At 35.9% G+C, this 25439-nt stretch overlaps 1 protein-coding gene across 1 annotated transcript in view; it reads left to right on the top strand.

Annotated features, from left to right (window-relative positions):
* Nucleotides 1–25439, top strand: part of oxct1a (3-oxoacid CoA transferase 1a) — a 59840-nt gene that overhangs the window by 6175 nt on the left and 28226 nt on the right. The window contains exons 4-13 of the mRNA XM_067393720.1: nucleotides 3845–3980; nucleotides 4148–4297; nucleotides 4449–4555; nucleotides 6115–6175; nucleotides 20189–20296; nucleotides 20394–20508; nucleotides 20851–20945; nucleotides 22094–22142; nucleotides 22280–22352; nucleotides 24509–24584. Of these exons, the coding sequence (XP_067249821.1) occupies nucleotides 3845–3980; nucleotides 4148–4297; nucleotides 4449–4555; nucleotides 6115–6175; nucleotides 20189–20296; nucleotides 20394–20508; nucleotides 20851–20945; nucleotides 22094–22142; nucleotides 22280–22352; nucleotides 24509–24584 (970 nt within the window). The remainder of the gene's footprint in view (nucleotides 1–3844; nucleotides 3981–4147; nucleotides 4298–4448; nucleotides 4556–6114; nucleotides 6176–20188; nucleotides 20297–20393; nucleotides 20509–20850; nucleotides 20946–22093; nucleotides 22143–22279; nucleotides 22353–24508; nucleotides 24585–25439) is intronic.

Below are 25439 nucleotides of genomic sequence, written 5' to 3'. Positions count from 1 at the left end.
TGTAGAGTGTGTTTGTCGCCATGTCGTCGAAACGCTGTTATTTTCATCCCGCAGTCCAATCACCTTTGTTTGGCCTTCCCAGGGACGCTGTACTTAGAGATCAATGGTTACAATTTATGTTTAACTCGGTTCCCGAAAATTATGATTGTGGTATCCTTACTGCAATAGTTAATGTTGGACTGCAGTGCACATAATGGCCACAAGAGGGGACTATGTTTATGTATATGGCTGTTTTCCGTATGAGGTACTCTTCTGAGTGAGTGCTAACGTTGTACATTTTCTGTCGCTGCTTGTGGAGATTAAAGAGTTCAGTCTCTCGGGAATTCTTGTCTTTTGTGTTCATTCGGCACAACACCACAATAATCCACATGTAAAACTATGTGCAGCACACGTTATGGTAAGAGGCGTGACCTTTCTGGGCAAGATGCGCTAAACTGCTATCGAATCACAACACAGGAACCGCTGGCACAATCAGAACTCGTTACGTATTTCTGCAGGAGGGACTTCATAGAACAAGGAAGTCATCAGCCCGTTTTTATGACAGTGGAAACAGCGGTATACAGATAAGTAAATTATGTGAAAAATACTGTGTTTTTTTACACGCGAAACATGAACACATGTTATATTGCACACTATAAACACAATCAAAGCTTCAAAAAAACATTTAAATCTCCCGCTCCCCCGCCTCGGAGCTCGCGCTTGCCTTGAACAGCATAAAAACAGTTCACACAGCTAATATAACCCTCAAAATGGATCTTTACAAGATGTTAGTCATGCATGCTGCATGCATACATTGGATCATGTGAGTATAGTATATATTTGGAAGTATTACATTTGATTCTGAATGAGTTTGAGGCTATGCTGCGTGGCTAAAGCTAACATTACACACTGTTTGAGAGATTTATAAAGAATGAAGTTGTGTTTATGCATTATACAGACTGCAAGTGTTTAAAAATGAAAATAGCAACGGCTCTCTTGTCTCTGTGAATACAGTAAGAAACGATGGTAACTTTAACCTCATTTAACAGTACATTAGCAACATGCTAATGAAATGTTTAGAAAGACAATTTACAAATATCACTAAAAATATCATGATATCATGGATCATGTCAGTTATTATTGCTCCATCTGCCATTTTTCGCTATTGTTCTTGCTTGTTTACCTAGTCTGATGATTCGGCTGTGCACATCCAGACGTTCTGCCCTTGTCTAATGGCTTGATCATGAGCTGGCATATGCAAATATTGGGGGTGTACACCCCGATTGTTACGTAACCGTCAGTGTTATGTTGAGATTCGCCTGTTCTTCGTCTTTTGCACAAATGAGATTTATATAAGAAGGAGGAAACAATGGAGTTTGAAACTCAGTGTATGTCTTTTCCATGTACTGAACTCTTGTTATTCAACTATACCAGTATAAATTCAATATTTAATTCTAGGGCACCTTTAAAAATGTATGTTCTATATAGTATGAATGTGTATAGTATGAATATAATCCAGACATACTACATTCGTCATGTTGTCATTGTCGCATAGTTCCGTCACTTCACTGCCATTTACAAATCCTCACCCTTGGCCTCATGGGATAGTAAAGTGTCCATTGAATGCGCACTTTGGAATCTAGTCAGAAGTAGTAGGTAATTTGGGTACATTTTGGCTACTGTTTTATGAATGCAATGAATTTAGACATGCTAGTCATTTCACATACTATTTTTTTTATTCTTGTTTGTAGCTCAGTTTTATTTGCTTTCCTGTAGCTCAGTGGTTAGAGCGTGGCACTAGCAATGCCAAGGTCATGGGTTCGATCCCAGGGATTGCACATACTCGGATACAAATGTATAGTATAATGCAATGTAAGTCGCTTTGGATAAAAGCGTCTGCCAAATACATAAATGTAAATATAAATTTGTATGCAGAACGTTTTTATGAGTGAATCAGATAATCATTCATTTAAACAATTTTCTCAAATAAATTAATTCAAGAACAAAACACTGTTGTATGTTTTGAGATACACAACGGTTTATTTTGCTTCGATTTGATTTGGTCTTTGATTTGATTTGGCAGAGCAAATATAGAACAAGTAACTGGCAACACTGTCTAAAATCTAATTAACTCACTGTTAACTTGTGTTGGGTAATATCACTTATGTTATTGTGCTTTTTATGAAATTCAGGACTCCGTTTGTTTTACCTCAGTGAATTCTAATCATGTATATGGCCTAGATAACAGCTTCTTTTATCCTTTTATATTAAAACTAGTCTCTAAGCACTAAAAAAAGACTTTGCCATTTATCTGGCAGGAAAAAAAGTGAAAAAGACACATTAGAAGAGAGTTAATGAGAACAGGGAATGACACAGTATGCGTCTAATTGCAACCTTTCTCGGTCCAGTGAATGAGTCGTGACATGAAGAGTCTGTGCTCCCTGGTGATCGAATGAACCTAGAAAATATACATGAGTCTATAAAATGTCTCTATTAATTTCATCAGACATTTCCCCCTCATGTTTCAACAGAATGCCTTTGGTTTTAACAGTGTAAAAAATGTCCAGATCTGCACTACTGCACTGACTGCCTTTAAATATGGGATAGCTGGCCAACATTTTCATACCTCAGTGCGTTGCAAGTCTTAATAAGTCATGCCATTTGTTAATGAATGACAAAATCAGTTTTGAGTCACTGCTTCTGTGACTGTGCCAAGCCACCACACACCACACGAATTGAGGAGGTCTGAGAGCTGTAAAACATTTCATATGTTTCTTGCAGTAAGAATTAGTTATGTGGCATTTGTGTCCGTATTCTTGCGTGTTCTGAATTTTAATGATCTGTTTGCTACAGAATGCTCATTGGACACTGGATTTAGACCAGTTTAAGGAAATAAGTGCTACTTTTCCAACAATAGTTCAACCTAAATTGGACATTGGTTTTCTGGAAATGTGTATGTGTTTGTTTGCAGTTAGACATTTTCTGAAGGTGGAGTGCCTATTGGAGTGCCTAGTGGTTAACAATCATGATTTACAATGGAAAGTTTGAGGATTCAAACCAACTACTGTTCCAAAGTTTGGTTTTAGTAACATTTTTTTTTTTTTTAAGAAGAAGAAATTAATACTTTTATTCAGAAAGGATGCATTGAATTGTTAAAAAGTGAATGTAAAGACATTTTATGTTACAAAAAATTTCAAAAAAATTCTACTCATCAAAGAATCCTGAAAAATGCTTTACAGTATCCACAAAAATATTAAGCAGCACAACTGTTTTCAATATTTATAATAATGAGAAATGTTTCTTGAGCACCAAATCAGCATATTATAATGATTTCTGTGTATTACTGTTATTTATGTCTGTGTTTATTACTGTTTTTACTGTATTTTTAACCAAATAAAAGCAGCCTTGGTGAATATAAGAGAGTTCTTTCAAAAACTTTTAAATCTAGCATCTTTGTCCATGGGAGGTTAGTTTCGCAGCCAGGTTGAATTGAACCAATCACCTTGAGCTGTAAATGCCATGTGATTACTCACTCGAGCTGTAGGACAATGACATTGTGATGTTGCTGATCTAACCTCAAGTACGCACACAGTCTCATCTGACTGTTGATCTGTGAAGTCAATGATTGCAGATAAGGAAAAATGTGTTTCACTCTTTATATGAAAGAGATTCCTTTGAATAGTCATCAATGGAGAATGATAATTTTTTACAGTGATGTAAAAATGTAACTACGGCATCTACTAGCTGTTTTTGAATAAAGTGATAAAAGAAAGTAGTTGTGTACTGTATGCACTGAATTGGTTGAAATATATTGCAGAATGTCATATATAGCTATAGTATTTGATCTTCTGTATGTTTTAAACAGAGTGGATGACTTTGGCCTGGGCCTGCTCCTTCGGACCAAACAGATCAAGCGTATGATCTCATCATATGTGGGGGAGAATGTGGAGTTTGAGAGGCAGTATCTCTGTGGCGAGCTGGAGGTGGAGTTGACCCCACAGGTGAGACCATCCTTTACCCATACCTTCAGAATAAACACTTTACCTTTGTTCTCAATGGCAAGTTTATTGCCTAGTATATGTATTCTAAAGCTGTTATAAGTACCATTATTCCAAAAAAAATCCAATCGGGTAGGTTTTGTTTACCCATTGTACTCTGTCGACGGCAGGGCACGCTAGCGGAGCGGATCAGGGCCGGTGGCGCAGGTGTGCCTGCCTTCTTCACTGCCACAGGCTACGGCACACTCATCCAAGAGGGAGGCTCTCCTATCAAATACAACAAGGACGGCACCATTGCCATCGCCAGTGAACCCAGAGAGGTCAGTTGTCACTTCTCTTCCAGTCTTACTGGGTAATGCAATCATGCAGCTGATGTCTCTGCAGATGAGGTTTGATTGCTATTAATATCTGAAGTGTGATCAGTAAAAATAGATATAGGATTCATAATGTTCTGCCACTGTCCTGTTTCAGGTGCGTGAATTTAATGGCAGGCACTTCATCATGGAAAAAGCTATCACGGGTGACTATGCCCTGGTCAAAGCCTGGAAAGCAGACAAAGCTGGAAATATCGTCTTCAGGTACAAATGTCTTCTGAGGTTGTTCAGCCCCACTGCAGACAGACTAAAAGTTGTTTTCCTTAATCCAACAGTATCGCATGGTTGATGGTTTGCCCAAACCCGAAAATAGCTCCTTTCTCTCACCTTTCTGTTTCCATTTAGCACATACCCACAGACTGTTTCAGTGAAGGCAAGGCCACATGAGACACTTTTTGAAAAGGAGACATAAACAGTACCTTATTTTAGATAACATTTTAAACACCGTAGACAAAGCAAACTATTAAAATGACTGTCATTTTAAACCCAGTAATTTTCATTCATTATACAACCCACAGAGAATAATGTTAAAAAATAGTGCTAAAATACTTACAGAAGAAGAAGAAAAAAGAAAACAGTACAATAATTTAAAAAATATTCTTTTTAAATCTGCTACCATTCAGATATTTGGGTTCGGTAAGATTTTTAATAGGTTTTTGAAAGAAATGTCTTGTGTACATTAAATATATTTACTGTAGTATTATAAATATTATTGCTAATATTACTAATAATATTATTACTGTAATATCAATATTATTTCTATTTGAAATTTATCTTTTCTGTTTTAATATATTTTAAAATGTAATTTATTCTTAAATGTATTCATTTTCAGCAACATTACTCCAATCTTTAGTCACATGATCCTTCAAAAAACAATCTAATATGCTGATTTGGCTCTCATGAAACATATTATTATTAATGCTAAAAACAGTTAAAGCTGCTTAATGTTTTTGTGGACACCGTCTTTATTTCATGATTATTTGATGAATAAAAAAATAATAAAGTATGCCATGTAAAAAGGTTATAAATAATGTTATAAAATAGCTGTGTTATGTTGAATATGAAAACAATAAAGATTTGAACAGTGAGGACATTATTATTGCTCATGCACATTTGCAACGTTACATAAATTAATATGTAGTATTTTGTTTTACCACAAGGGTGCACTGTTTCCTTTTCCATAAAAAATGTACTCTTGTTCTGCTTTGGTTGAATTTTTTAGGAAGATGGGGCACCAATATGGATTACTTCAATAGTTGTTTTGGTTACACTTTATTTCAATAGTCCACTTTAGATATTCTACTAACTAGAAGTAACTTTGCAATTACATGTCAACTCACTCATTAATTTGCAACTACATTACAACTAACTCTCATTAGAGTATTTGTAGACTGTTAGGGTTAGTAGAATAAATTGACGTACTTGCAAAATTACTTGTAGTCAGTAGAATGTCTGTTGGGAACCATCAAAATAAAAAGTTAGCAGATATTAAGCAGTCTCTAATGACTGGTAGTTGACATATAGTTGCAAAGTTACTTATAGTTAGTAGAATGTATAAAGTGGACCATCAAAATAAAGTGTAACCACTGTTTTTGACAATTCTTCTGCTCTGATTTTTAATAACTTGTCATTCTGGCTTATATTTAACCATATTTAATCATCAGTGCCTCTTAAATAGAGGAAAGAACATGCCACATCTCAGCTTTACATGTTTGAATTTGGTTTAACAGATTTTAATGCTTAGCGTGTACTTTTTCTATCAGGAAAACAGCACGAAACTTCAACCAGCCAATGTGCAAGGCAGCCAAGACCACAATTGTAGAGGTAGGTAAATATCACATGACTTCTGCCCATGTGCTTCTGTCAGATCCTGCTTGAATGAATTATTACAGGTTTAAAAGTTTGTGCATATATCATGATATCCATCCTATAGATTCAATTCCCCCAACATATATCTCTCCTCCTGCATTTCATTTCATCATTGTTTTTCACACAAACACAATAAATTGTTGGTTTCATTTAGATCTTTGAAGTTTTTTCCCCCCTATTCACTCCTTTTTCATTTCCTTTCTACTGAGAGCGCTTTTCAAACACTTGTCTGCATATCAAATATGCTTTTATCTAAGCCTTTGTTCAAAACACACAGCTACGAACAAAAGACTTATCAAAAGGCATTTTCATTCGCCATGAACGAACTCCATTAATTAATCTAGTCTTCCATCATCCCTATTCTTTCTCTTGCAGCCTTGGTTTGAAATGGTTTACAATGTGAAACAATAACTACTGTATTTTAACCCTTTGAGCAGATATTTCTGTAACTAGTTTTCACCCTTCACTATCTGTCTACCAATAGTACTATCATCAGGAAGGAAGACTTTTAGCTTACTCAGATTCTTTAATTGTCTTCTGCTGCAGTTGTATCGGATGCTATCAGTGCATTAGAGCTTTTATTTGTCTGGTTTTCAATTTTTATTGTGGCTATATAGCAATATGAGCAGTTATTAGTGGCCAGTATCATCTGACAATACGGTTATTGCAGTCCCACTAAAGATAAGCTATCAGTTCACTGAACACACGGTAATGGTTAAAGGCCTTTTTCAATGTTTGTGCATCTGGCGAGGAAAGCCATCCTGCTAGGAGAATGAATCAGTTGGCTGAGTGCTGAGCAACAGTGTGTATCTTGCATTCTGCCTCTGTTTGACTGGTTAAGATGTTGTTTGTGGTGCCAACCCTTCAGCTTTCGCAGCAGGGACTCAGAATAAAGATTGACTCACTGCAATCCCTATTGTCTGGGGATGAGAAAAGAAAACGGTCATCTGGTTTACTACAGGTGTCGTGCCTGTCTCATCTGTTTTAAAAGGTTTACTTGGAGAGGTCTATTTATGTACACTAAAATGTTTGGGGTCAGAAAGATTTTTTTTTTTTTTTTTTTTAAAGAAAATGTATATGCTTTTATTCAGCTAGGGCACATCAAATTGATCCAAAGTGACGGGAAAGACATTTATAATGTTACAAAAGTTTTTATTTCAAATAAATGCTGCTCTTCTGAACATTCTACTAATCAACAGCCCTGTTTCTGTGGCTGTTTAATATGTTAATTTACAACAATTATTAAAACAACTGTTATATGAATATATTATAATCCTGTTATTGTTTATTGTTTTAATTGTTTATATTAACAATGATGGTATTATTATTAAAGGTGCCATCGAACGTTTTTTTTACAAGATGTTATATTAGTCTAAGGTGTCTCCTGAATGTGTCTGTGAAGTTTCAGCTCAAATTTTTTTTAAATTAATATTTTTAAATGCCTATTTTGGGGCATCATTAACTATGCACCGATTCAGGGGCTGCTGGCCCTTTAAATCTCATGCTCCCTGCCCATCGAGCTCTCGACTCTATAATACAGTGCATTTACAAAGTTCACACAGCTAATATAACCCTCAAATGGATCTTTACAAGATGTTCGTCATGTATGCTGCATGCATGCTTGGGGTCAAGTGAGTACAGTATTTATTTGGGTGTTTATATTTGATTCTGCACGATTTTGATAGAACTCCGTGGCTAACGGCTAATGCTACACTGTTGGAGAGATTTATAAAGAATTAAGTTGTGTTTATGCATTATACAGACTGCAAGTGTTTAAAAATGAAAATAGCGACGGCTCTTGTCTCCATGAATACAGTAAGAAACGATGGTAACTTTAACCAACAGTAGCCTACATTAGCAACATGCTAACAAAACATTTAGAAAGACAATTTACAAATATCACTAAAAATATCATGATATCATGGATCATGTCAGTTATTATTGCTCCATCTGCCATTTTTCGCTGTTGTTATTGCTTGCTTACTTAGTCTGACGATTCAGCTGTGCACAGATCCAGACGTTACTGGCTGCCCTTGTCTAATGCCTTTCATAATGTTGGGAACATGGGCTGGCATATGCAAATATTGGAGGCGTACACCCCGACTGTTATGTTGAGATTCGCCTGTTCTTCGGCGGTCTTTTAAACAAATGAGATTTATATAAGAAGGAGGAAACAATTTTTCCATGTACTGAACTCTTGTTATTCAACTATGCCAAGGTAAATTCAATTTTTAATTCTAGGGCACCTTTAATATGCAATTGGAATTATATTACCCATATTGTTCTGAATATAAGAGGATCCTGATTATAAGATGAACCAGCATTCTTTTGCATAATCATTTTCATACACTGTAAAGAAATATTTTCATGATTTATCACAACATTTCTTCTTTTGTCAAATCAACTTAAGTAATGTGGTTCAGATAACATAATATTTTGAGTTTCTGTTGATTAAACCAATCACATTAACTCATTTCAATGAACTCAAAATTTTAAGGCAACCAGGTAACTTACTTTTTAAGTTAAACCTACAATTCTTTTTTACAGTGTATGGCATATTTTTCATATTTTAATTTTTAAATTTTGTATTGAAAGTATGGTAAAAACTGCTAAAATGGACCTCAATCACGTTTAAAAATAAACACTTTATGGCATATCATAAAAATAACCTGTAAGTCCATCTAAATTTAACAACAATTAGGCTATCCATCTCATTGTGAAAACCATGTAGCTTACCAAAATTTCATTAACAGTATAAGTGAAATCTTATTGTAGTCTTGAGAAAAGAAAAAAACACTCTAGATGGCGCAATAAACATAGCAATATAGCGCTGAAAAGACAGCGGTTTATCCCTGAAGTCGAAGGGCAAGTGCTGGGCAAGACTTGTTCTGCGGCGTAGTGCTAATCCGCTTTGCCGCATCATTCTTCTGCACCAGTCAAGGCTGGCTTTGAACTCGCTGGTGGGTATGTTCTGCTCTTTGGCGATATCCAGTGCCTTCAGCTGAGTGATGGGTCTGGTTATGGTCAGCTCCATTTTTCTTTTTTTCGGCTACTTACTGACACACTAGCCTGTCAATTTCTCCGAAGCGGCTGCTTTTAGGACCGCGCTAAGCTTTTCTTTGACTGTTAGCATTTTTAAAACCATCTTCTAACAGTACACTCTGATACACCGTATTTCTTGGCTGCTTGAGAGTTGTTTGATGTCTCCACTGCCTTTATCACCATGAGCTTAAACTTTGAATTATAACCTTTCCTCAGTTGCTGGGTCACTTGCCTGACTTTTGAACCGCTCTGTTCTGGATGGTCATTCACCATCATGTAGTTCCCTGGCACTGTAAATATCGGTCGTTTACGGGGGTCACTTCAGTCCCGGGGGGCACACATTTTTTTTTTTTTTTTGGCACATATTTGCCATTAACTATTGGTGCAAATTAATAAAATACAGTTGGAGCAAGCTGCTGTTACAGGCAGCATTAACATTATTGCTGTTCTTCTGTGATGTCTTTTTAATGCTTTACTTGTCTGCAAAAATGTCTTTAAACTATCTTCATTTGGGGCTTTTCAGCAAATATTTATATGCATTTAACTGTTATTTATTAATAAATCATATAATTAATTTGATTAGATTTTTAATCGATTGAAGACATAAAAGTTATACTAAATTACTACAGTGGAAATCTTGTGCAAATGCATTTTGAGAGTATAGTGGTTGTGACCCAGTTTTTGCACATACATCTCTTTTCCCAGACAGAACCATCCTGTTACCTGCATATAAAATCATCCTTACAGTCCATGATAAGCTTATTACGGAGTGCTTGATTGAAACCAGCTTAAACTCTATCCCATGTTTTACTTCAAAGAGACTGTCATTTGGTTTGGCCCTTCACCTGTATTCCCTTGCCTTTTTTGTGTATTTTCTGTGGAGTACACTATATTTTATAACTTCAGCATTTACTTTTTCTAAAATAGCCAAGGCCATATTTAGCTGCGTAGAAGGGAGACAGTGTTTTATGATCATCCAGTTATAATCTGCCAAAAGCAGCAGCCATGTTGAATTATTTCCTCTCAATTGGCTGGCCGATGAGGCTTGCCAATGCCTCAGCGTTTCGAGAGAAGCGTTCCTGTTGCCTGTCAGAGCCAGGCGCTGGAAGTACTGATGGCACTGGAGGAAACAGACACCTTATTTCCTCTCGTTATAAAACAGACCACGTTCCAATTAACAGGATATCTGATAGCTGTGTGTCTATAAAGCTGCTGTTTTCCTAATGAATTAAAAAGAACTGATCATTAGCATTAACCAAAGGAAATGCAGATTGCCAAAAAAATAATAATAAAGCAGGCGAAATCGATTCGGCCAGCCGGTTGCCAGGCGACAGAAGCCTGCACAGCAAATCTGTGGCATATTCCAGTTATCCTGTTATCGCAGGTACAATGAGGCCCAGAGCATTGTGGGATGCGGAGGGCAGTTGGTTCAAACAAGGCCATGTTTGCTAGTCACATCGGTTGTAAAGGTACCGATCTGTTCTTTTTCAAATTTTATTGAAACGACAGGTTGCATGAAATGGGTTTTCCAGGATGGGGCTAATTGGTTATTGATGAAATTCGTCCTCAAAGGTATTATCTCTCCTCCTCCCTCTGTCCAATTTCAAAACGCTGATTATCCTTTTGGTTTGTTGCACATAAATTACCAGTGTGACAGCTGGGGCGTTGTGAGCGAGATCAGGGATATTGCAAAATGTGAAGCCAGTAGATCGTAGTGTTGAATTTTCAATCCTATTTCAATCAAATAACCTCCTAGTATAATATTTGAGTATTTGTTTGTTAAGATTTTCTGTTATTATTCTGCATATTTACTGGATAGGACCAGGGTGCAAAATGCATAATGTCTTTCGGGGGGGTCAGAGAGTTGTGGGTTATATTTCCAAAGTTACTAGCCACTCAGCATTTTCACTGGGCCCAATTTTGACATCGATACCATGGGGAAAAACTGCCATATAGATATTTTTAAATTTTATCTCCTAGTTTGGCAACAGGTCTTAAAGTGACAGTAGCCTAATATACCTAACACATGGATACATTATACTGTTACACATTTTTCTTTCAACTATTGACATTCACTTAAAACATAACATCATTATTTTGTGTGTATTTGACTGTTTAAGCGCAATAAGGAGCTAAAAAGAGCTCAATTTTGTACTGAGAGCTGGATTTATGTGCATACACTTTGGGTTTGAGAACAAAATTTGAAGGAATTAGTGAAATTATGTGCAATACATGCGATTCTATGTCGAAATTCAAACCGTGTAACACCAAAAATATTCACCTGGAGCAAATGAAAGGGGGAGGAGAGGTGGGGTTTTTTCAACTTGCTGTCAGAGATATGTGAGAGCGAGCTATTCTGCAGAAAATTTTTATTAGAAGTGTTTCATATATTTCAGTATTTTATAGCGTATTTAAAGGGTTGGTTCACCCAAAAATGAAACTTCTGTCATTAAAGGTGCCCTAGAATTAAAAATTTTGAATTTATCTTGGCATAGTTAAGTAACAAGAGTTCAGTACATGGAAATGACAGTGAGTCTCAAACACCATTGTTTCCTCCTCCTTATATAAATCTCATTTGTTTAAAAGACCTCCGAAGAACAGGCGAATCTCAACATAACACCGACTGTTACATAACAGTCGGGATCATTAATATGTACGCCCCCAATATTTGCATATGCCAGCTCATGTTCAAGGCATTACACAAGGGCAGGCAGTATTAACGTCTGGATCTGTGCACAGCTGAATCATCAGACTAGGTAAGCAAGCAAGAACAATAGTGAAAAATGGCAGATGGAGCAATAATAACTGACATGATCCATGATATCATGATATTTTTAGTGATATTTGTAAATTGTCTTTCTAAATGTTTCGTTAAATGTGGTTAAAGTTACCATCGTTTCTTACTGTATTCACGGAGACAAGACTGTCGTTATTTTCATTTTTTAAACACTTGCAGTCTGTATAATTCATAAACACAACTTCATTCTTTATAAATCTCTCCAACAGTGTGTATTGTAAGCTTTAGCTACGGATCACTATCAAACTCATTCAGAATCAAATGTAAACATCCAAATAAATACCATACTCACACAATTAGACATGCTGCCTGACGAACACTTTGTAAAGATCCATTTTGAGGATTATATTAGTTGTGTGAACTTTGTTTATGCTGGTTAAGGCAAGCGCGAGCTCCAGGGGAGGGGAGCACAAGATTTAAAGGGGCCGTGCAGCCTGAATCGGCGCATATTTAAGGATGCCCCAAAATAGGCAATTAAAAAAATCTATGGGGTATTTTGAGCTGAAACATCACAGACACATTCAGGGGACACCTTAGACTTATATTACATCTTTTAAAAAGATGTTCTACGGCACCTTTAAGCATTCACCCTCAAATTTCCCAAATTCACACGAAATTTAATTTTTTGGGTGAACTAACCCTTTAATTCTACTGCTCAGGTAATGTTAATTGTATGACTAATTTCCGGGGTGAAATGAAATTTCCAATTTAAAATCAGTCAGAGCTAGAAATCTGTCTTCATATTTACAGGTAAAGCTTCATATTACGGTTAGACTACTTTCTTTGAACCCACCCCCCTTCAGGGGGATCACGCTTTCTTTAGGGGGGTCAGGCTAATTTAGGCCATATTAAATTTTAAGTTCACTCAAAAATTATACCTTCTGTCATTATTTACTCATGTTTTTTAAGATATGTATGACTTGGAGACATTTTGAACAAGGTACATGGTTGCTCTTTTTAATACAATTATAATTATCTTTCATTTTACCTTTCAATGTTTCAAAAGGACACTAAAACACCAAAAGTATTATAACTTTGTCATGTTAATTTATTTAAAGGCTGAATTCCGTTTTATCAAGGATGTTGGCGTAGATTCATTTTATGAAAATGTGCTACATGTCGATAAATTCCTTTTTAAAACTAACCTGTGTCTTTATAGGCCCCCTTCTCTTCAGTTGGTGCATATTCCCCTCAAGGGCCACTTGAATGAAGTGGTAATTGTATTTAGCCTCAGGTTGGCGGCCCCTCAAGGTGCATGCTGCTGATAGGCTGGGTTTCCTCTAACATACTCATACTGAGCTGAAACTTGCTTCAAAAACACCTGGAGAGGAGGAAGGAAAGAAGAAATATGTTTGTTTTAAACACTTTAAAAAGTAGACAAGACTGTAACTACTACACAATTCTATCCTCAGTATATTTAAACATACCTTTTTTTGTTTATTGGAAAATGTCACGTTTTTAGCAGAGTGCTGTTCATGCCTTCGTTGGATGTTTGGATTTGTCTCATCATGCTTACTGACACAAAGCCTAACTATTTTTTGAAGATTACCGTTCATTCGTGTGGCGTCTGTTGCTTATGCTTGGCACTTGATGTGAAGTGAGACGTGTAAAAATAAACGCATAATAATTTTTAGCTACCTGCCTGATTCAAAGCGATATGTAAAATACCCTCACTTCATGTTTCTGATCGAGACACACTAACTGTTTCATAACAACATGTACCCATCAGCTTCTGCAGATTTAACCGGCTTTGACAAGGCTCACAGTCCAAAAAAAGAACAAACCCATGAAAAAAAGGCTTCTCTGTATCCCTCAAGGATTTTGTATCCCTGTTTTCCTTCTTTCTAGGTGACATCAAGCTTATTTTCATTCCCACTGAAGACCAAATGCTGCTTCAAAGGAAGACATGTCAATATCTGAGTGTATTTATAGATAATATATGGTGTATAGTATCATATGATATCTATACGATATGTAATCATATAGTCATATTTAAAAAATAAAAAAAAACTTGGAAAAAGCATATTCCTCATTTATATTACTAATATAATATAAACTTATTAATATTATAACACTATAATAATGCTTGATGTACAACATTTTTAGAATATCATATACTAGATATAGCAATATAAAGCAGTATAAACATTTCCTTTTCACAGTATGAATTTAAATACTTATGAAATATATGTAAATGCAGAAATTTAAAACAGTATATATGCATACATAATATGCATATTATAACATACCTGTATATGTAATGTAAAGCACTATTCACGTCTCTTATTGTCACTTTAATGGATGTTAACCAAAAAATTAAAATTTTCATTTGTTCAAACAAATGATAATTTTTTGTAATAACCTCATACTGGTTCAAATCTGTATGCTGTTAAATAAATAATGGCAGATTTTTCATTTTTTGGATATACTGTTCCTTTAACCCAAGTGCTATCTGTTTGTATCCTACTGTATATGGTAACTGTGTACATAAAGGGTTAATAAGGCACAGAACTCTCCAGAGAAAGTGTTGCTAACTCCATATTTCATTTTGTGCTCTGCATTAAACCCTTAGGCCGTCTGGAAGCCTGATCCCTTCAATCACTCACTGCCCTGCATTGCCCGGGCTAGTGATAAAAAGGCAAATGCCACCAGCGGTAACCATGACAACAGCAACACCGCTCAATCTAGGCTCATCTTTTTGCCCTCTCTAACGGTGCTGTATGTAGATGACACAGTTGTTATATGCACCAATTTCAGGAAATGTCCCTTTATGCTGGATGTGCAAGCGTATTGGATCTGACAACTAAAGTCATGCTGGTGTGCTTGTGCGGTCTGTAGAATACTTTTGATGCCTGGCTTTTGTTGTCTGTTTGTGCACATCTGCAGGGCTTAAACGTGCTTTGGGCGCATTGATTTGGTTCTTGGCGAAGTGTGTTTTCTCCCCTGAGCCTTTATCTGAGCCTCAGATTTTTGTTCAGTATTTTAAGAGCTTATTTTTGGTCCTTAAAGGAGTGCTAAGCCGCTCTCTGAGCTCTCAGCGGCGCTATCTGCGTGTGGGGCTTTGTGCTGTTATCACACACACCACCAGAACAGGTACAACAGCAAAATTCAACCCGGGAGGATGCGGATGAAAATGTTTTTGCAACATGAGACATACTTGACAGTTACTGATCACAAAGTTCATCAAAAAAATTAAACCTGTGTGATGTTCTCTGTTCCATTAAACATAAACAAAGTTTCACAAATAAAGTGCTCTTGTCCAAAATGAAAGTAAAATGTGATCCCACACCAGGTTTGGTATTAAAGGCACAATATGTAGTTTTTCTCCGCTAGAGATCGGTTATTCAAAATAAAAGCGTAGCTTGATGACGCTTTGATTTCGCAGAATCATGGGAGGTGTTGTCTTCATGTCTACAACCAGTGCAAAAGAATCCAAAGGACAGAAATCATATTAATGGATGAGCTAATGTATTAAAGATTTATTAACATTACTGTAGTATGAAGCAGGGTGTGGCTGAAAGCCTCTGGAGCAATTGCTAATGAGAGACAAGTGTGACACATGCCTCAAGATCAGTGGAGCTTTTATTATGCCGCAGACAAGCACTTCCGCTTCTTCCAGTCATGCGTATGTGGTGTAACGCAGCGCTGTTTTATCATATTAGATACATTTGTGTGCTGAAAGTTGCTACTCTGTGTGTTCACTCAGCAGTTACTATGAGACACTTGTTGCACGCTGCAGTAAGATATTAGTCATGGTAAAACATGGTACTCACTGTAAATCAAGAAAACAATATTTAATCAATAAGACTTACTGTGTTGAGCTTTATAACATGATTAGTTTTCTGTCGATGTTTTGTATCCAAACAGTTGCTCACCTGTCTAATAAAACACATAATATAGCGTTTTTGGTTTTTCCATGGTTCCTTCAAAATAAAACCCGGAAATAAAGGGCAATGCGGGTATGATGTCATTAATAGGTGACGCACAGACACGGGCCGTGTCCTGGTTAAAATTGCTTATTTCTCTGGATTTAAACATTCTTGGAAACATTTGGAATAATGTAAGTACACAGGTCAACAAAATATATAACATTGTTCTAGTGGTTTTTAGATATTTTAATAAAAAAATCTTACATATTGTGCCTTTTAATAATGGTAAATTCTATTGGTTCAAGTGACAAATCTCAATATGCAAGTATGAAAATTGCACAAATTAAAGGTGAAATATGGAATATTTTTGGAGTAAAATATCCAAAAACCACTAGGCAAGTGTTATATATTTTGTTCACTTGAATACTTACAATATCCGAAATGTTTCCATCTATTTGTACATCGTGAGAAAATTGCAATTTTTAACCAAGGCTGCGGGACATGTGAGGAGTTGCCTGTCAATTGCATCATACCCACATTACCCTCGGTTTCTGGTTTTATGTTGTAGAAACCATGGAAACATTAAAGACGCTTTAATATATTACATGTTTTAATAGACAAGGGAAAAACTGTTTTGATATATTTATAGACAGAAAACGAATTATTGTTATATAGCTCAACATGTTTAGTCTTAAATCTAATTTTCTTGATTTTTTTTTTTTTTTTTTTTTTTTTGCGAGTACCATGCTTTACCATGCCTCAGAGAAAAACACTATTTTGTCAAGTAGCTAACATAGTATAATCAGATGCAGCTTTATTTTTATTAACAGTAAAACAGAATTTTCTCCATCATACAATTCTTTTTAAAATGAATTGCATGCCATTTATCAACACAAGCCATCCAGTATTAATATGATAGTCTAAAATCGATCTAGCTTACTGCAGTGGGTCTCAAACTGCAGCCACCAAGCAAACGCAAAGAGTAACGCTATAACATCATTTTAAACACACTCAAATGTATCTAATATGATAAACAGAGCTGCATTACCTCATACTCATGACCGGAAAAGCGGAAGCTGCGCCGGCGACTGTGTCATAAAAGTTCCGCTGCTCGTGAGGCGTGTGTTGTGCAATTGCTCCAGCGGCCTCGTTCAGCTCCTACAACACTCGGTCCTGCTCTGCTTCATACTACAGTAACGTTAATAATCGCATCCATGAACATAATTTCTTCCCGACTCCAATCCCTATTCTTTTGCACCGTCCGTTGAGGTGGAGACCACATGTCCCAAGAGTTTGCTCTAAAAACTTGGCGTCATCAAGCTACGCCTTTGTTTTGAATAGGCCTCTAGCGAACTGTAGCGGACAGAATTATTACATATTGCACCTTTAACTATTAATCAATAGTATGGAGTATAAGAAATGAATCACTAAGGGCCAGATTTACTAACAGCCTGCGCCAGCGCCAACCCTCTTTTGGTGTTAAAAAACTACTTTCAGGATTTACTGAAGATAAAGAAAAAAAACATGTCTTAAACCAGACACTAATTTGCACTGCTCTTAGTACAATTGCATTGGTCATTATGGAAATGATCCAGCTGCGTCTGTGTTCTTTAATTTGTGCATCATCAGTAGATCATGGGCAGAACTTTCCATTCCCTTCTGCGCTTTTATGGAATTGCACTCTCAAGCTAATTTGCCCTGTTTAGTAAATCTGGCCCTATGTTTGTTATTAATGGTAAATGCTTTTGGTTCTTATGTATCTTATGTATCTCTGCTTACAAGTGCCAAATTTGAATATGGAAATATTTAAACTGTGCAAATTAAATATTAATTACTAGTATGGAGTATTAGTAATTTATTGTGGTATTAATAATGGTAAACGCTATTTAGTTCTTATGTTTCTTGTTACAAGTGCTAAATTTGCATATACAAATAAAATATTAATAATTAGTATATTATGGACTACCTTTATTATGGTTTTTGGAAGTTTTGGTGATTGATGATTTTAGTGATGATTGTATGGAAAAGAGAAGTGTGAACATTCTGCTTTTCTCCTTTTGAGGACGAATAAAGCCTGACTTACATGAAAACTGTCCCTTTGGCCAATTTTATAAACTTCTTGACTTCAAGATTAGTGGTTATGAAAAGTTTGTGAAAGTTTAAGTCTTGAGTAGCTGTCAGCACTTTATTCCCTGCTGCTCATATCCTCCAGTCTCCAAAGAGAGATAGGTTAACATTTTCCCATTTGCAGGGCAAAGCCTCCTCAATCAGGCTGCTTATGTGTGACAGGTTTATTATTCCCAGTAGGGTCCTCAAAGCTGCCCATATCAATGCTGTGTGAAGTCATTGGAAATGCAATATCTACATCTCTGTATTCTAAATAAAAGCTTTTCTTACATCTGACACAATGCAAGGCATTTCCAACATTTTCAGGGGCAGTTTGACCTACCGTGCATGGTATATTTTTTTTAGCTGTAATGGATCTTAGACTGTGAGCTGATGATAGATGATGATACAGAGCAGTGAAGAAATGTCTGACACCAAACTGTCATCTGGCCTGGTGTCCATTTTAAATGGTTTCACCAGGCAATTTCTTGAAACAGTATAATGTATAGTTTGATGGTTTCTTGTTGGATGTGTCAAACTGCACTACCTTTCAAAAGTTTGGGGTCTGTAAGATTTTTTTTTTTTATGTTTTTGAAAGAAGTCTATACTCTTGTGCTCACCAAGGCTGCATTTATTTGATAAAAATACAGGAAAACCGTAATATTGAGAATTATTATTATTATTATTATTATTACAATTTAAAATGGCTATATATATATATATATATATATATATATATATATATATATATATGAAATAAATTAAATTATATACATTAAAAATGCAATTTATTCCTGTAGTACTGTCAAATGATCCTTCAGAAATCATATATCTAATATGCTGACTTAGTACTCAAGAAACTATTATTATTATCAGTGTTGGAAACAGTGCTGATTATTATTTTTGTGGAAAACATGATACATTTTTTCCAGAATTCTTTGATAAATAAAAAGTTAAAACAGCTTGAACAGCCTTAAAATAAAATAAAAATAAAAAATAAAAAAATAAAACCTTTTCTAACAATTTGAAAGTCTTTACTGTCACTTTTGATTAAAGGGTTAGTTCACCCAAAAATGAAAATTATGTCATTAATTACTCACCCTCATGTCATTCCAAGATCTTCTTTTATCTTCGGAACACAAATTAAGATATTTTTTGATAAAATCTGATGGCTCAGTGAGGCCTGCATTGCCAGCAAGACAGTTAACACTTTCAATGCCCAGAAAGCCACTAAAGATATATTTAGAACAGTTCATGTGACTACAGTGGTTCAACCTTAATGTTATGAAGCGACGAGAATACTTTTTGTGCGCCAAAAAATGAAATAACAGTTTTATTCAACAATATCTAGTGTTTCAAAACACTGCTTCATGAAGCTTTGAAGCTTTACGAAGCTCTTTACTCACGCCCCCCAGTGGTGAACCATTGAAATTTCGAGACCCTTATAATTTTTGGCACGTAAAAAGTATTCTCATCACTTCGTAATATTAAGGTTGAACCACTGTAGTCACATGAACTGTTCTAAATATATCTTTAGTAGGTTTCTGGGCATTGAAAGTGTTAATTGTCTTACTGGCAATGCAGGCCTCACTGAGCCATCAGATTTTATGGAAAATATCTTAATTTATGTTCCGAAGATGAACGAAAGTCTTATGGGTGAACTAACCCTTTAATTTAATGCACCCTAAACAAAACAATTTTACAACCCCAATCTTTTCAATGGTATTGCACAAAATTATGGTTCTCACAAAAAAAGGAGCCCTAAGGATTATGCAAAATGACAAAGGCATTATTCATGGCATGCGATTTGAAGTCCAACAGTGTTTTAAAGGGGTTGAATCCAAAGAAGCAACGTCTCTGACAGTTTGCCATGCCAACATTGCGAATAGACTCTTATGTGCTCTCTATGTGCTACATAGTGTCAACATGCTAAAACTGTCTCTGAGAGGTTGCAGCACCCCCTTTAACCATTGAACAAAGGATTCAAACGTACTTAAAGTGTTGATAAACTAATCTACCACACTAAACACCAAATCAGTTGTTGGATGGCTAGTCAACAGTTCTGCCTATCTGTAGTTTCTTGCGCTGCATTACAAAGAAACATGAGATCTTTATCAGATTTTTGCTTTCATCTAGTCTATGTTCTGTCTTCAGGTGGAGGAGATTGTAGATGTGGGCACATTTGCAGCAGAGGACATCCACATCCCCAGCGTCTACGTCCACAGGATCGTCAAGGGAGATTGCTACGAGAAACGGATCGAGGTGAGGTGGCTTGATTTGTCTGAGTTTTCCTTTATCCATCTATCCTCTGTCATCTTTTTTTTTTCTTATTGCTGCCCCTCTGTCTGACATTTTGCAGAGGCGTACAGTAAAGAAAGGCCAGGCTGAAAATCCCAAACCCAAGAAAGATTCTGATGTTGTGAGAGAGAGGATTATTCGCAGGGCTGCGCTGGAGTTTGAGGACGGGATGTATGGTATGTACAGTGTTTCAGACCATGCTACACCATTTTAACCTCACTGAACCATTGTTTTATCCTTTAAAGAGATTATAAAAAATGAAAATTCTGACCTTTATGTCGTTCAAAATGGGTATGACTTTTGGGGCGGCATAATTGCCATGCAATTATGATGAATGGGGACTGAAGCAATCAAAGTACCATAAAACTCATTCACAAAAACATAATGAAATTGGCTGAGATTTTCCTTTAATTTTAACAGATTATTGGAAGCAACAATGGTTTTGATGTTTACTAAAAATGACATTTCCTGTGTGTCTCTCATGATAATCTGTTAATGCAGTTTGATAACCTTTTTAGCTAACCTGGGCATTGGAATCCCCATGCTGGCAAGTAATTTCATCAAGCCAGATATTACCGTCCACCTGCAGAGTGAAAATGGCATTCTGGGGCTGGTAAGCTCTTCTTTAACAGATTTATGTTGAATTTGCTAAATGCAGTTAGAAGCATCATTGAAAATCCATCTGTTATGATTTGTATCATTATATTAATGAGAGGAAACTTGTTAGTATATAGTTTTTTTTTTAAGTTTTAATTTTGACAAGCAGAAGTTTCAGTTAATAGGGAGCTACACTATGATTCATAAGTTTGGGCTCAGTAAGATTTTTTTTAATTTTTTTTTTTAAAAGAAATTCATGCTTTTTTCAGCAAGGATGCATTGAATTGATCAAAAGTGACAGTGAAGACATTTAGAATGTTATAAATGATCTCTGTAACTTTCTGTTCATCAAAGAATCCTGAAAAATATGTATCAGGCTTTCTTCAAAAATAACCACAACTTTTTCAACATTCATAATAATAAGAAATGCCCTACGGATTATTCAAAATAACAGACACATTATTCACAGCAGGTAATTTGAAGTCTGACTGTGCTTTAAAGGGGATGAATCCAGAGCACAAACTTCTCTGACAGTTTGCCATGCTGACAGTACTGATAGACTCCTAGCGCGCTACATGCTGTCAGCATGCTAAAACTGTCTCTGAGACGCTTTAGCCAAAGCTCACAACATTTAAAGCTAATTTTAAAATAACTTGATAAACTAATCTACCACACTAAACTAGTTGGTTGTTGGAGGGCTAGTCAACAATTTTGCCCATCTTTAGTTCCTTTCACTGTATTTAAAGAAACTTGTAACTTGAAACTATTTCTTGAGCACCAAATCAGCATGAAAAAATGATTTCTGAAGGATCTTATGACATTGAAGACTAAACAAATCACCAGTTGTTTTAAATTGTAATACAATTTCACAATATTACTGTTTTTAAACATTTGATCAAATAAATGCAGCCTTTGTGAGCAGAAATGATATATCTATTATATATGAAATTAAATTAGTTTACACATAAAAGCATTAGATCTGTGTAAATGTCTTTCGTCTACATGAAGCAAGTGTTAAATTCTTGTCTCCATTTAACTGTAAATGTTGTTGTTTCAGTGTATTTAATTCTGTATTAACATGAATGATTTTTGCACTCATCATAAAAGCATTAATGAGTACTTTTTTTTTCTTTTCTTTTTTTTTGTGCTGTCTGAATAATTCAGGGCCCCTACCCAACAGAGGAAGAGGTTGATGCAGATCTCATCAACGCTGGTAATAATTATCCCTCACTTTCATTCTTGTAGACAGTTATACAGCATTAGCATTGCATAAATTGCCTTTTAATAACCTTAATTGTCCATTCAGAGCACTTAATGAAAGCTCTTTCCATTTCACCCTTACCCTTTCAGGTAAAGAAACTGTCACAGTTCTGCCTGGAGCAGCCTATTTCTCTAGCGATGATTCCTTTGCCATGATCAGAGGGTAAGGATCAATCACATTTTAGTCTTCAATCATGTCACGGACTGAACGGTGTTTTGTAACCCTTTCCACGAAACATTTTTTCACAAGTTGACTTTATTTTCAGTAGGCTGGTCCTCAGACAGGCTGAGTACTTTGACCCAGATGCTGACTCTTTTAAAGAAACCAGCTGTGGGTGGAAGAGCTCACATAGACATTGCGATAATAAATGTGACTTTTTGTGTCTGATGAAGTGCCGTGACTGTTTTGGGGCATAAGGGCTTGACTTGCTGAGTGTTAATGGTGAAAGTGAGGGATAGAGTGGAGGCAAAATATGCAGTAATTCGGCCGTGATGCTGACTGCGCCTCGGGCCACGTTGGCTGACATTTTCAGCTCTGTCAAAACAGGTGGCTACTTTAATTGGATGCTTCTTGTACTGCTCAGTAGGGTGAGACGGCCGGAACGAAGGTGCTTTGTCTCTCCTGGGGCCGTTCTGGCCTTCGCGGAGAGACCTGCGGTGCTGTCAATAAAGCAATTGACTCTTGCTGGTCTTAAGTGCGGGAGTGTGTAATTGTGCATCCTGTGTGTGTGAATATCAATTTCCACCATTTTAAAGTGTTGTTTTTCCCCAGTGTACTATATTAACACAAAGGCGTCTAAAAAGCTACTGGAGTCTGAGACCACTGGTTAAAATGCCTTTTTTTAATTTAATTAAAAATATGTACTTTTAAAAAACATTGTTATTAGTAGCATAAGAATTTTAGTTTTTTTTAATTTCAGAATGAGTTAAAATAAAAAAAAATGTGTGGTATATACACTAAATGTGTGTGTGTGTGTGTGTGTGTGTATATATGTATATATATATATATATATACACAGTACTGTGCAAAAGTCTTAGGCATATATATATATATATATATATATATATATATATATATATATATATATATATATATATATATATATATATATATATATATATATATATATATATATATATACAGTATATAATGCTGTTATTTGCATAACTTAATGTTAGGCATTAGTCGTTTAGAAAACTCCCTGTTGATGTTTTATGAGCCTTATCGATTTTTCCACAGGCAGCTGACGCCTTCTTCTTCAGCCTCAGCATTATTTCTGTGTTCACCGTCTGCGAATCCAGCAGTGGTCGTATATTTAGGTCTTAATTGTCTGGTGCAATAGGGAGCACAGTGAATGGTCATGGGGTCTTTGCTGTATACCCGGCACAAGAGGAGTCATGACAGCACATACATTAAGAATAGAGCACTTCCACCCACTCACAGTCTGTCTGTAGATTCATGAATAAGACCATCTGACAATCCAGTGGTTTAGTGGTGCACTATTTCAAGCCAATAGGCTCGACTTGTCGGCACACAGTACCTTATTACTCAAATGATTTAGTCTAGTATTAGTTCTATTGTTGAGTTTTTTTTTTTTTGATGGTTGTTTGGAATTGATAGTTTTGCCTAAAAGAACTGTTGATTGAGCATGAATTACTAGGAAGTACTGAAAGAAGTACTGAATAAAGGAAGTACTGAAGTTCACCCTAACATAAGCTGGTTAACTATTTCATTAAATTGTTTGTCAGCATTGACCTAAGTAATAATCTTGTATTTGTTAAATCCATGTCCAAACGACAGGATCTCATAACAAAAATAGTGGATTATTGTTGTTATTCTTATATATTAAGGATGTCCCATGTTCTATTGTAGACATTACAGCATTGAAACCAAATTCTGTTGTTCCACATTCTAAAAATATCACTTTATTATACTATTATGTTAATTAGTGAGAACATAATAGTGTTAGATTAAGTGTCTAACTCTGCATCTGTCTATTTAGCCATGATACTCCTGAGTAAAGGTGCAGTCACTTTTACTGTTGTTCGTGAGTATTCTTGGGCAAAATCCATTAGTTTCAATAGGAATCCACACAATCTGGAATTTTGTGTGTGGGCAAAAGATTTCCCCATGTAGATTTCCTGTTGGTCATGCAAATTTGGTGCATTGACCAACAGAAAACTGCTTCGTTTGATGTTCTGTGCTGTGCCTCATACAGTGCTACACTATAGACAATGGGTCTTTTTTGCTACTGAAGTTTTGCTGCAGTGTGACCGCACCTTAATTTTTGGCATTGTTACCTTTTTGTTTCCCTCTAGAGGTCATATCAACTTGACCATGTTAGGAGCCATGCAGGTATCCAAGTGTGGAGATTTGGCCAACTGGATGATTCCGGCAAGTTCACAATTTCATTCACTTATTGGTGCAATATCAAGTCAATCTGACTTTGACTTTTTTGAAATTTTACTTGCTTCAGTCCAGCCATTTGTGTCACACACACAAAACATTTTGGCTACTGCATGTTGTTTTGTAGGTACAAGTATCCTTCTCAAGTATTTTATAACAGAGGCATGTGTAAAATGTAAAGGCTCATTCATAGTTTCATCACACATACATTCATTGCTGAATCAAACCGAACTTCAAGACTATCATAGCACAACTCCAAATATTTCCCTTCTTTCCATCTGCATCTATTTTCCAGCATCCTGCTGAAATTATCTCGAGAGCTTTCCTTTTGTTTTATGGAAATCACTAAGCAGCTAATGACAGAACTCACAGCGTGAAATCAGACATGATTTATGTAGAAGATGATGTTCTCAGTGGAGCACAAATACAGATGTATGGTCTCATTTTACGCCTGTTACCATCTCCTTTCAAGCAGAAAAAAAGAAGTTGTCACTGAGGTGGCACTTGTACAAACCCATGAAGAGTTTAATTCATGATTGAACATTTTAGATAACAATTGTATAACAACATTTGGGTTAGAATATTAGCTAGAACAAGATGCTGTAGTCCAGTGGCTCTCAACGTTTTTTTACTTCAGGATCCAGATATTTCATTTAGATTTTATTATTGTTATTATACTTTCTTTAATATAATATGCGCTTTAATATAATGTGTGTGTGTGTGTGTGTGTGTGTGTGTGTGTGTGTGTGTGTGTGTGTGTGTGTGTGTGTGTGTGTGTGTGTGTGTGTGTGTGTGTGTGTGTGTGTGTGTGTGTGTGTGTGTGTGTGTGTGTGTGTGTGTGTG

This window comes from Chanodichthys erythropterus, chromosome 9, assembly GCF_024489055.1.
Source record: "Chanodichthys erythropterus isolate Z2021 chromosome 9, ASM2448905v1, whole genome shotgun sequence".
NCBI classification, from domain to species: Eukaryota; Metazoa; Chordata; class Actinopteri; order Cypriniformes; family Xenocyprididae; genus Chanodichthys; species Chanodichthys erythropterus.
The sequence above is the reverse complement of the archived record's forward strand: the minus strand, read 5'-3'. Positions and strand labels throughout refer to the sequence as shown.